This window comes from Lotus japonicus, chromosome 4 (assembly GCF_012489685.1).
Source record: "Lotus japonicus ecotype B-129 chromosome 4, LjGifu_v1.2".
Classification (NCBI taxonomy): Eukaryota; Viridiplantae; Streptophyta; class Magnoliopsida; order Fabales; family Fabaceae; genus Lotus; species Lotus japonicus.
In genome coordinates, this window is record NC_080044.1 from 59,707,981 (window position 1) to 59,720,886 (window position 12,906).

Below are 12,906 nucleotides of genomic sequence, written 5' to 3' on the forward strand. Positions count from 1 at the left end.
AGGGATAGATAAAGAGAGTGAAAATGAGATAAAAGACACATATGTATGAATGTAATGTACTAGGTGGAACTTACTATATACATATGTCTGTGTAGATACATTAAAGTACTTGTAAGTACCAATACGATGTTTGTTTAGTGATAGACAAACTAAATTATCAGAAGAGTGATGATTCAAGTTTAAATCCTGAAAAGATTATCTATTTAGAGGAATTGCTACAATTTCCTAAATGAATTTGCACCTGGAAAAAAATACTCGTAAGCAAAACAAAGCAAAGAAACATGAAGCAAAATCCATTTCTTTCCTTTCTTATTAAGAATATTACATCAAATGTCTCCTAATCCATACAACACTACTACTTTATTCCTTTACTAGTCTAAAAGGAGCACTATTTTAGATCCTACCTATTAGCACACTTTCATGCATTAACAATGCTTTTATTGGTGTCAATTACTTTATACCTATACCAATTTGAACACAATAGAAAGTACCCCAAATTCATGACTTCAATAGCAGCAATCATGTAATAAAACAAATCTAATCTCCCTCTGTTTAGATCCTCTGGTAACCAATTCCCAGTTGCAGATTTTTCAGTAGTTCTGTGAACCACTGAAATAAGAAAAGTACTCAAATAACTAGACCCTGCCATGCCACAGTAGAAAAGTGACCCTCCAATAGTTTTCATGTTCTCAGGGAATTGTTTATAGTAAAATTCAATTTGTCCAACAGCAGTGAATGTTTCAGCTAGTCCAGCTAGTGTTAGCTGAGGAATTAGCCAAAAACCAGACATTGATGAAATTGCACCTTTTCTTGGTTGTAATCCTATTGGATCAGTCAGAGCCAAATGTCTTCTATGCTTTTCAACCCCCCCAGAAACTATCATGCTGAGTAAACCCAGAAATATGCCAATTCCCATCCTCTGAAGGAGTGTGATGCCACCTTCTATCCCAGTGAGTTTGCTGAGAAAAGGGACTACTATTCTGTCATAGATGGGTAGCCACAAGGTCATGCTCAACATCAAGAACACATAGTAGGATGCACCAGGGATCATGAACTTGCTGTGACCAATTCTTCTATCAGATTGAAGTGCTTGGAACACAAGGATTGTGTGCTGTTGGACAATAACCAAATGGTACAAAATGGCTGAAAACCATATAGGCAACACTCTCACTAAGCATTTCACCTCTTCCACTTGTTGCACGCTGCAAAGGTTCCAAGGATCAGTTGGAGATCCATCTGGGTTTATCTTGTCTTGTGGGGTCATAATTGCAGCTTTATCCAAACCCCTATTGTAATATAATGTTCATTTCAGTTAGAAATTTGGAGCAAATCAGTTAGCTATTAAATACATGTTTGGAAACCATTCTATTGATTATGAAATCACAATCAACTTCAGGGAGAAGCTTTTTTATGTGTGTTTGGTTCTCTATTAGGGATCCTCATAATCAATTCTAATAGAGTATAATTAAAAACTCTGGTAAAGTCAAAATTGTTGTAAACAGAAGCAACTTCCCTTAGCTTAGCTTTTGCTTTTGTCCACCGTGATTTTGACTTCACCGTGGTTTTTGAACGAATTTCAAAATGCACTCAATTTTGGAAGAATATATATATGTTTGAGAGTGATTTTGGTGAATGGATTTCGGTCCTAAAATCAATTCTCCGTTGAACATAAATCACTTCATTTTCAACTCACTTTTACTCTAATCAATTTTACTAAAATCAATTCTATCTAAAACCAATTGCGATAATGCTGATCCAATCAGGCACTAAATAGTTTCTCAGTTTCAGAATTGATTCTGATAAAGATAGGTTGTACAGGCTATTAAGAAATCAGATGAAGTTAAAGTTAAAAGCTTGATGTGGTTACCTGAATTGATATGTGTAAGGAAGCTTAGAGTTAATGCACTTTGGTGATACATAGTCAAAGAGGGAAAGCATTGGATGTTCTGCAGGTAGCTTCAACCTTCTTTTCTTGATTGCAACCACTATAACTTGGACAACACTAGTCATGGGGCTACCACTTGGTTTAATTTTCACATACATTTTGGTCCCAATGAAAAACAACACACAAGCTATGAACATCAAAGCAGCAGGAATTCCCAAACCCACTGCCCAGCTCACATTTGATTGTATATACACAATTAGTGTCAAGGACACCATCTGGGCAAAAGTGAAGGTAAACATGTACCAATTGAAGAAGCTGTTGATTCCTTTCTTTCCTGATTCTGTCTTGGGATTGAACTGATCTGCTCCAAATGCCAAATTGCATGGTCTCACCCCTGCAGCACCTACCAACAGCAAACCAAATCCAGCAAGCAAAAATGTCATTTGCCCTGCTGTTGGCTGTTTGCATGTGGTGCTTTCCTTTCCACACTGAGGTGGGTGCAGATTCTTGATCCCAGCTGTAAGTTGAATTAAAAGCAACCCCTATTTGGATGCAGGGGAAAGTTACAAATTGGAATGAAATCACCACCAATTTTTTCATTAAGCTATCTGGGAAAAGTTGACCAGAACTAATTCATTTTTTTGGAATTATGTTTACATTTTCTAACATGAGATCATATCTTTTGGCCTTGGAATCCTTCTACAATTACAATGACTCTGAAGACAGAATTGATTCCGAGGAGAAACTTCTTAGCATATTTGGATCAGTATATTTTTTCTAAGAATAGTTCTGCATCCAGAAGAAGGAACATACAAAGTTTCTATCCAGAATTGATTCTGGTTTTAGAATCAATTATAGAAATGTTTGCAAATATACAATTAGTGAGCAGCTTCTGGATGTTAGAATTGATTCTGGGTAAAAATAAGTTAATTTTAACATGCTATAATTTGTGGTGGCATGTCATGGGAATAGAGGATAAGCATGAAAATAGTACCAGAAAGGAAGTGAGTGAGCAGAATCCCAGTGTGTTGTAGCGACCAAAATAAGTATCTGAGAAGAAAGCACCAAGCAAGGTAGCAAAATTGGTGCTGCCATTGAAGATGTTGATCATGTTTGCAGCTGTGATGTTCTTCAGGTTGAACACTGTTGTAAGATACACCAACAGGTTTGATAAAGTGCCAATGGCTCCCAGTTTCTCAAAAGTTTCATTCCCTATATGAGTTACTCAAAAGTTCAAGGATGTGACTCAAAAATACAGACACAAAAAAGACAAAGAGATTACAATAAGGTTTTTCACTCTTTAGTAGTTCTTACCTATGATAAAGGGCATGACTTTCCATCCTCTATAGTTAACCTTGGGATCTTCATCTGTCGGATATTTCTCATTATTCTCCACTCTTTCTAGCTCAATTGTCTTCATTGATATTCCCCCTGCCTCACTTTCCCCCATCTTTTCTAGATTATATACAATCCCTGTTACTCTCTTCTCTTGCGGCAGAGAAGAAGAAATGTAGTTGAAATAGACAGCAAAAGGACACAGTTTATTATATACAGATTTGAGAGAGTGAGATTTCACTCTTATTTTGCTTATGACATGCTAAAACCACTCCCTCAAATTAGTCAAACTATGAACATTGAATATATCACACCAGAACTCAATGAATTTATTATTATTTTTTACTAAATTGAAAAAATATTTAAAAGTAATGATTCGGACATACATTTATTGTCAAACATCTTTTAAACATACAACTTTATGGTGAGTCGTGAGAGTTAAAAACCGTCATATAGTAATATGTTTATGATAAATTGCATTTCTGATACAAACCAATGTAACAGTGTATGGAAATAACAGGAATTAAGAAGGAATGAGTGATTTGATTAACTGGAAAAATGGATACAAGAGAATAGTAGCTGATGCTACTCCAGAGCTGAGCTCCTATAGAGAAGGCAAGTCCTCTCTATTCTATTACAACATAGCTAATTCTCAGATACCCTCTAAAGGCTAACAGAAATACCCCTTTATACACCCCATCCCCTGATTCCCGTAACAAACTTCCTAGAGCATCTTTCCCTCTTTCTGCCAGCTCACCTCCCTTCTAGGCTCTTCCTTTCTTTCCCCTTCTTTCATACACGCGCCACACTCTGGGCTTAGGATCAGGATTAATGCTTTCAGCCCATAATTGATTTTGGGGTCTATCAATTTCTATGTATATTTTTCAAATACTTAATGTGCCATATTAAATGTTTTTGGATCACGGTCCCTTAAAAGTCTCCCCTGCAAATGGAAAGTACCTTTTAATTTAGAAAATAGTACTACTAACATTATCATATATCAGCCATGAGATCCGACTGCAAAGTTGTCCTTACATTACAATATAATTATTCCATTACAATATATAAAAGGAGAAAATCTTAGTTAGGAGTGAAAGAGAAAGAAAGAAAGAAATTGGTGGATTATTCTATATTATAAATCACCAAGGGATCACGGCTTTAGACCGTTAGAAAACATGTTTTATCAAACTTTTCATTTTATGACAGTCAAAACCTGTAAAAAAAAGTGAGGTATTTGCCAATAGTCGACATTATAGCGTAGTCTGTGTATCGTTATTAAAGAGAAAATGAATGTCTCGTGTTGACCATACCCAAAACTTCAAATAGTCAATCGAGTAAAACAAAATTGGTACAAACAACCATATGAATACGGCTCAAGCGTGACCATGGACTCAAATGTCATTCCTTGATGGTTTAATTATTCAAATCAAACTCTATTAATACAAGTTTGATTTGATCATTTAATTGTATAAGCATTACTTATTTTATTTATCAAAGATTTTTCTCAGATTATGAGTTTCATTTTCTTATTTAAAAATTAACTTGATCATCAGAGTGTAAGTACTTCACTAATATACTCCTCGTGGAAATGTTTCACACACCACCGTGCATTGAGACAATTTCCACCACAGCTATCAGACAATATCCGGAAGAACATCAAGTGTGGAAAACATTATGTTATTATTGAAAAAAAATTCTCACTTGTTTGTCTATATTGAAGAAAAGGAGTGAGATTGTAGCACTTTTGTGTCTTTTTCAAATTTAATACTGTTTGGACATTGAATTGAAACGTAACTGCCCTTGCACTGAGTCCAAAAGTTTATTTGTGATTGTCGTCGCAAATGTTCATTTCTCAACCACTATGAGACGCATGCAGTTAATGATCAGCGTTCATGGCGGGGCTGAGACTGAGACCTCGCAACACTGCCGCAAACGAAACGTGTCTTGTCGGCACACGGATGTCAACAGTGAACTGAACAGTGTGGAATGAACACACCTTCACTTAAATGGTATACAAACAAATGCAATCGAAGCATGCAATTACTATGATTTGATATGGCATATGTTGCACTAGCTAGGTCCATTTTCATTAATCAACACCCATGACATATACAATGGTCAAAAGCGGTCTATATTTATTATTATTGTTATGGCATTGGCACCACCCATGTTTGATCCTTATCCTGTTATCCAGCTAATACATACAATGAATATGTTTGAATTTTCACATGAAAATTTTCATCAATATATATTTAGCCAAGTCTTTTTCACTCGTAAAAGTTATAAAATATTACTATTTTTACCGCTAAATAACAAAATTATAGGTTTAGTGATCTCCAAAGAGAGAAACTGATTTTCAACAAATCCATTAGTTTTTGTATAATTTGACGATGTGAAGTGTGAACTCAAGTGCTTTGCTGGACCCAATATATAATCTGTATCGTCCTTGGTGACCTCAAGTCCACCACCAGACTGACAATAGTAACACACCATTATATTCAAATCTAGTTGGATTTTTTTTTGTCAACAAGTGTATAGATTAAATTCAATGGTTTGCTAAACCGCACTTAATTACAACGTGCGAGAAAACATCTCTAAAAGTGCTACTACAATGCACAAAAGAATGAGAAAATTAAGAACAAACATGCCTACATTCAGCTGAAAACAACTAGCTAAAACATGGAGTAAAAAACCCTAAAATTAAACAAAAGCCCCTCAAGCCCCAAAATAACAGAGAGCCCCATGACTTTTGAGCAAAGAAGGTATAATAACATTTTTAACCAGTGCTCCCTTCCTACAACGAAACGGCTCTGCCGGAGTTGTATTGTATCGGTGAACACAACACCACAAGGGGTCAAAACGGCAACTCTGAGTACAAGGAGATGAGGAAAACTTATGTAGAACCAACCACAACAACAGCATACAGTGCTAGATCTGGAGCTTGGGCACCTGCAGAGATCCAAAATTTCAAAAATCACCAATGAGTCAAACTGACTTTCTGAGCAGTGTTAATATTTTATTTTTAGCAACCGCTCCACTTCTCGCAACTCCACCGACTCTGCTGGGGCAGCATCGCTCTGAACGACCTTCATGGGAGCCTAGATCGTGGCTCCAACAACACTATGGGGAGTCAATCTAAAGACATTAAGATCCTGAAAAAGAACAACTGCAAATCTGAAACAGATCTGCACTACATGCAACCTGAACAGAGGGGGACGAGGATGGTGAGGGTGGATGCAAGGATGGTCACGAAGGAGGCATCGACAGTGGCAAGGCGGCCATGATGGAGGAAGGGGCGGCGGGGACGGAGGAACATGGTGGCCAGAGGGAAGAGATGAAACCCAAACACAAAAAACCCACTTATTTGGCTATTAAATCCACCTATTGTGGAAGAAGACCCACCTGTTGTGGGAGAAACCTACTAAGTAGGAAAAGAAAACTCGCTAGAGGAGGAGAAAAGCCTCCTCAAGGGGGAGGAGCCCCCAAGGGGAGAAGATCGCACTGTAATGGAGAAACCCTAGTAGAGGGTGCGGCTGCAACTCAACTAATCTAGTTGGAACTGACAGCCTATTTGAGCTTCGCACGTTTTAGGGCTTGTCTTTTATTTTTAGCTCAATATCCGCCGTCAATAATAATAATAATAATAATAATAATAATAATAATAATAATAATAATAATAATAATAATAATGATTAATCTCCCTTTTGTGGGTGTGCTTGCAATAAGCTCTAAGCGACTACCACGAAATATATTTCATTATAACATAGGAAAATCGTACTTCTGACTTCATGATTAAGAGACAAAGTAAGTATCCGTAAAAAAAAAAAAGAGACAGAGTAAGTAATCTACATGGTGAAAAATTACAATGAACCAAATTTTTTATGAATAGAAGCTTTTGTTTTAACTTTTGTGATTGTTCACCATAATTTTAACTTCCACAAAATTTCACTATGTATCCAAACATGCAGTAAGCATCCTATGGTAAGAAAAGTAAGGAAGACTTATGTTCTGTTTAGGTAAACAACACTTACCACAAAAGCAATTATTAAACGATAAACTTATTGAAATAAACTCAATAATTCATAACTAGGTATAATTAATGCTTACTTATAAACTAATTTTTTTTGGGTACAAATACTTATAAACTAAATAAGCTAATAATACGAGTAACTTCTAAAAGTAAATTTAAAATAAGTAAATCATAAGCTATTTTCATATTATCCAAAATCTTGCATAAGTTAAATGCTATAAAATAATCTAAAAAAACTCTTCTGAACGTAGCCTTAATAATGTAGGAAGCAAACTAAAATCTAATCACCATGTCAACATGTAATTTTACTTTATCTTCCATTTAGAGCCTTAAGACAAACGTCAGGATGACGGTTCCCTTTCCTAAAAAAATAATGTACATCATTATATATCAACTTAAACTAAGAAATGTCTATCTATTTGAAATAGCATAATTAACTGCGCCATTGTTGCTAACTTGCTATACTCTATTCTGGTCTCGTCTATATTTTGGTGTGTCTCTGCTTCATGAACATCAGATTTCATTCTTGGGCCACGGATGAAGGAAAGATTGCTGTAACATTTTTCCACATAATAGTTAGAGACTCGAATCATAAAACACCATTAGCATTTCTTTCAGATTGTTTTGTCACTTTATCAAGTTCAATGGAACTACTATCTGTCCCTTTGTACCTATACCACCTTGCACATAACACAAAGTAGCCTAAATTCACAATTTCTAAAACAGCAAGAATGCGATAGAAGTTATCCAATCTCCCCTTGTTCAGATCCTCTGGTAACCAATTTCCAGATTCGGATCTGGCGGTTATTTGGATGATGACGGAGATGAGCAGACTACTCAAATAACTTGACCCTGCATGGCCACAGTAGTAAAGAGAGCCTGCAATGCTTCTCATATTCTCAGGAAATTGTTTGTAGTAAAATTCAACTTGTGCAACAGACATAAATGCTTCAGCTAGTCCAGCCAGTGCCAGCTGAGGAATGAACCACAGACCTGACATTGATGAAATTGCACCTTTTCTCGTTTCCACCCCTAGTGGTTGAGTCAGAGCCAGAGTCCTGCGGTGCTCTTCAACCATGGCAGATACCAACATGCTGAGAATAGAGAAAAATATGCCGATTCCCATTCTCTGAAGGAGTGTGATTCCACCCTCTTTGCGGTTGAGCCTTTGGAGAAAAGGCACAATCTTTCGGTCATAGATGGGTAGCCAAATTGCCACGCTAATCATGAGGAAGACATAGTAGGATGCTCCTGGGATCATGAATTTGGTTTGCCCAATACGCCTGTCTGAGAGAAGGGCTTGGAACACTAAAATAGTATGCTGTTGAACAATAACAACAAAGTACAACACGCCTGAAACCCATATGGGTAACACTCTCAACAAGCATTTCACCTCTTCCACTTGCTGCATACTACAAAGGTTCCAGGGATCAGTAGCAGATCCATTAGGATTTAATTGATCTTGCGGGGTCAGGATTGCTGCTTTGTCAAGGAACCTGTTAATAAGCCATATGGTAAAGTTTTCTTAAAAACCAATCATATCTACCACCAAATGCTAACTGCTTCATGTTGTTTACCTGAATTGATATGTATAGGGAAGTTTAGAATTCATTGACTTGGGAGCCACGTAACTGAAAAGGGAAGGATATAGATATTCTGGGAGCTTCAGCCTCCTTTTCTTCGCTGCAACCACTATAACTTGCACTATACTAGTTATAGGACTACCACTTGGCTTAACTTTCACATACATTTTGTCCCCCACGAAGAAGATTATAGAAGACAAGAACATCAATGCTGCGGGAATTCCCAAACCCACTGCCCAGCTTACATTTGACTGTATGTAGACAATAATTGTTAATGATAACATCTGAGCAAGGGTGAAAGTGAAAAAGTACCAAGTGAAGAAACTATTGATTCCCCTTTTCCCAGAATCTGTGTTAGGATTAAACTGATCAGCTCCAAATGCTAAGTTACATGGTCGGATCCCCGCAGCTCCTATCATCAATAATCCCAAACCAGTCTTTAGAAATGTCATTTGCCCCTCTGTTGGCCCTTGGCATGTTGTGGACTGTTCACAGTGAGGTGGATGCAGCTTCTCAACTGCTGCTGTCAGTTGTATTACAAGCAAACCCTGAATGAAAGAGGGAAATCAAGGAATTAGATGCAGAACTTAAACAAGCAAATCTTGTCAAAGTACAATTGATAGCTTTTTTTGTAAGCTTTATGGAATTACTTCTACTGTGATGATATCAATTCTTATTTTATGCTTTTCAACCTTAGCCGTAATTTTCATAATCAGATATCCCTAACTGTATCTAACTGTATTGCGTTTCCAATAAACAAATGAAATGGATTTGAGTGACGGAGACATTAGACATCAGCAATTTACCAGGAAGGAAGCCACCGTAGAGAATGCCAATGTCTTGTAGCGACCAAAATAGGTATCAGATAAAAAGGCACCGAGTAGTGTAGCAAAATTGGTGCTGCCATTGAAGATGTTGATAATATTTGTAGCCTCAATGTTTTCCAAGTTAAATACCGTAGTGAAATAGACCAAGAGATTGGATAAAGTGCCAATCGCTCCTAGCTTCTCAAAAATCTCATTTCCTGCCAGTTACACAGATGAACCACTCAAGATTAAGGTTGAAAAACTAACAAGAGTTAACAAAACACATAAAAGCACAGAAAACTCTTCTTGCATTCTTGCTCACCTATAATGAAGGGCATGACCTTCCACCCTCTGTAATTAACCTTGATGTCATCACCATCATCATCATCTGTTTCATTGTTCTTCAGTAAGCTTTCCTCTTCGTTCTCCGAAGTCTCTCTCTTCGTCATTCTTTCCCCCGTTGGATTCATGGTCATATGCTACAAGTGCTACAAACCACACAAAGTATTATCACCACACCCACCAAAAAATTTGCTCTCGGTAGCTAGTTTGCAAACCTAGTCTCCATTTCCCAGACAATTTTTTGTCCAACATCTTTTATTTTATTTTTAAGGTAAACCTGAACAAACTGGATCTTTTCCAAACAAAATGTTGTGTTGTACGTACGCATAGTAAACCAAAACCTAAACAACATGACAATACACAATGTTCTGTTGCCTAAATGCTGCATTTCACTCTGATTATAATAAAATCGAAATTGGGGGTAAAAACAAGTCAACTGAGTTTATGTTTAGATGATATCTGGAAATAAAAAGCAATGAGATGACAAAAGCTAATCGATCAGTAGAAATGGAAATTCAGACAAGTGAATGGAAATTCATCATAGCAATACCTGAAGGAGAGATAGTAGATGTAAGATGTTGCCGCTGCGGAAGGAAGAACATGGAAGCAAACGAGGAGAGGATGAACGGGGAGCGTGTGAAGTTCGTGTCCCTTTTTTTGCCTTCTATAATACTCAAGAGTTAGTCCTCTTGACTCTTGAGTGTGTAGGAAGGCTAAGACTATTTGAACCATCCGCTTTACTATCCACACCATCCCTTTTTTGTAATCCCAAAAATACCCCCAACATAGAAAACCTCACCTTCTTCATCCTTCTTCCTCTTCCACTCTCACCTTCCCCATCCCTAATTCATCTTCTAAATCAACACATCACACACCTTAGAGGTATTTGAAGCTCCAAATCAGTGGATGAGATCAAGAGAAGAATAGAAGCTCAAAATAGGTGCGATTTTGGGATTTTTACTGTTTTTTCGCGTAAATCTGGGTAGAATATATGGGTTCTGGTTCGTTCCGCCATTTAAACTGCGGACGTTTTCTTGCTTCCGCTATCTTAGTAGCGGTAACTTCCGCTATCTTAACAGCGGTAACTTTCGCTATCTTAGTAGCGGTAACTTCCGCTATCTTAATAGCAGTAACTTCCACTATCTTAGTAGCGGAGGTTACCGTAATTTAAATTACGAATTTTGTTGCAGGTTCTGGTTTTGGTGTTTGACTTGGTGAAGTTTGTTGTCTATTAGGAGCATTATGGCAGTTGATAACCATGAAAAGCATGAAAGCATTCAAAGAATCAAAAGTTCAACCATGGCCTTCAACCATTGCAACCCAAAATTAGGCAAATGTATGGAGGGAGGGGGGGGGGGCTTACTCTACAATTGCTTCTTCTTCCTCCTTGTTCCTTCAAGCATCTTCTTCCTCTTCTTGGTATGGCCCTCCTTCTTCTCCTGGTATGACCCTCCTTCTTCGTTTCAATCAACAAATGGTGTGGTGCTAGGGTTTTTTTTTTATTTGGGAAAGTTGAGAGGAAGAGAGAAGGCCGAGAGAATGAGAGAGGGAGATGGTGTGGAGTTTTTTTTTCTTAATTGAATCAGTTTAGGTTTTTTAAAATTGGGGGTATAATTGAATTTTTGCTTATAAGGGGATGATGTGGATAGTAATTGGGGATGGTCCAAATAGTCTTGGTCGTTTAGTAAAGGTTAACTCATTTTCCGATGTATAAAAAAAAAAAACGTTAACCCACTAATGGCAAATGTTAGGGTTCAAACTTCAAACCCTCGGGGACCTATTCGAACGGAGGTAATAGTCAATTAGTCCTTCCTTATGGTAAAAATATCTTGTGGACTTATTAGGGGTGACCCGACTTGAGTCATCAATGTTACTAGCAAATTGGGGAAACTCATTCTTCTGGTTAAGTCTATTGGGCTCTGGTGAATTAAAGATTCATTGAGAAGTTTTTGGCGAGCAATTGCAACTAAGACTTCAGGGAGATCACACGAAGCTTGCACGACTAGCGATCTTGGCGACCTCGCGCCCTTTTAGTGATTTCTGTATGTTTGAGTGTCCTAACGACCTCACACCCCTTTTTGGCTATTTGTGAATATATTTTGCCATTTATTTTAACTTAGGCCTAAATCTTGGATATTTAGGGTTCGGGTTGCACCTCTATAAAAGGAAAACTATGCTATTGTAATAAATATGTTCACTTGAATACTGAGAGAGGTGGCTAGGTTTAGAAACCTAATTACATAGGGCTTTCTAACTTGGTCCCTCCCACCGTTTCACGAACGTGAGCAGTTTAAAATGTATTTTTATCTTTATTTATGCTTCTCATATGGACATTATTTGAAAAGAACTAGTTAATGTTCTCTTAAAATTCTAAGTAGATAAATATATAAAAATAAAAATTTCTCTCTAAGTGAACAACTTAAATGAAACAGAGGGAGTATGATGTGATGAAAAGATATAAATTAGGAAAAATAAGATGTGTGTGAAATGTCAATACGCGTTTAAAAATTATGATTGATTCAATAAATTCATCTTGTTTGTTCAGTTAAAGGCAAACTTTAATTTCTTTTTAGTTTAAATCACAAATATCCTCCACTGAAAACAAACTCGTCTAAATTGATTTACATACTTGGTGGTGAAACTTTAAATACTAAAATCAAAGTGTGATGACGTCTTAGAGGTGGTTGTGGTGGAGTTTTAGAGGTGGGGACGTTTGCAGTATGCTTCTGGGAGTGAGGGGCGTGGTGATGGGCCATTGGATGCCGGTACGGTGGAACTGTGCACAAACGAGAGTATGATGCCAGGTCTGAATATCATTGGTGGCGGTGGTGTTTTGCGAGACAAGGCGGGGCGATGACTGTTGGGGTATGCAACATTTTGGGGTGACAGTGATGTGCTAACAGGGGAACTTCGAGCTCTCCATGA

General features: G+C 37.3%; 2 protein-coding genes across 2 annotated transcripts; both read right to left on the bottom strand.

Moving 5' to 3' along the window:
• Positions 1-282: 282 nt before the first annotated feature.
• Positions 283-3,868, bottom strand: LOC130711910 (protein NRT1/ PTR FAMILY 2.11-like). The gene is made up of 4 exons (XM_057561688.1): positions 3,200-3,868; positions 2,880-3,097; positions 1,868-2,427; positions 283-1,286 (listed from the first exon to the last, which is right to left on the bottom strand). The coding sequence occupies exons 1-4, from the start codon at positions 3,333-3,335 to the stop codon at positions 419-421; spliced, it is 1,782 nt and encodes a 593-aa protein (XP_057417671.1). The 5' UTR covers positions 3,336-3,868; the 3' UTR covers positions 283-418.
• Positions 3,869-7,531: 3,663 nt separating this feature from the next.
• On the bottom strand, positions 7,532-10,690 carry LOC130713595 (protein NRT1/ PTR FAMILY 2.11-like). Its single transcript, XM_057563368.1, has 5 exons — positions 10,532-10,690; positions 9,962-10,127; positions 9,640-9,857; positions 8,828-9,381; positions 7,532-8,746 (listed from the first exon to the last, which is right to left on the bottom strand). The coding sequence occupies exons 2-5, from the start codon at positions 10,113-10,115 to the stop codon at positions 7,840-7,842; spliced, it is 1,833 nt and encodes a 610-aa protein (XP_057419351.1). The 5' UTR covers positions 10,116-10,127; positions 10,532-10,690; the 3' UTR covers positions 7,532-7,839.
• Positions 10,691-12,906: the final 2,216 nt, after the last annotated feature.

Coding starts and splice junctions, on each gene's coding strand:
- LOC130711910 (XM_057561688.1), bottom strand. CDS start 3,335: ATGGGGGAAAGTGAGGCAGGGGGAATATCAATGAAGACAATTGAGCTA. Junction 3,098..3,199: donor AGTCATGCCCTTTATCATAG/GTAAGAACTACT, acceptor TAACTCATATAG/GGAATGAAACTTTTGAGAAA. Junction 2,428..2,879: donor GCTCACTCACTTCCTTTCTG/GTACTATTTTCA, acceptor GCATCCAAATAG/GGGTTGCTTTTAATTCAACT.
- LOC130713595 (XM_057563368.1), bottom strand. CDS start 10,115: ATGACCATGAATCCAACGGGGGAAAGAATGACGAAGAGAGAGACTTCG. Junction 9,858..9,961: donor GGTCATGCCCTTCATTATAG/GTGAGCAAGAAT, acceptor TGTAACTGGCAG/GAAATGAGATTTTTGAGAAG. Junction 8,747..8,827: donor CCCTATACATATCAATTCAG/GTAAACAACATG, acceptor GCTTATTAACAG/GTTCCTTGACAAAGCAGCAA.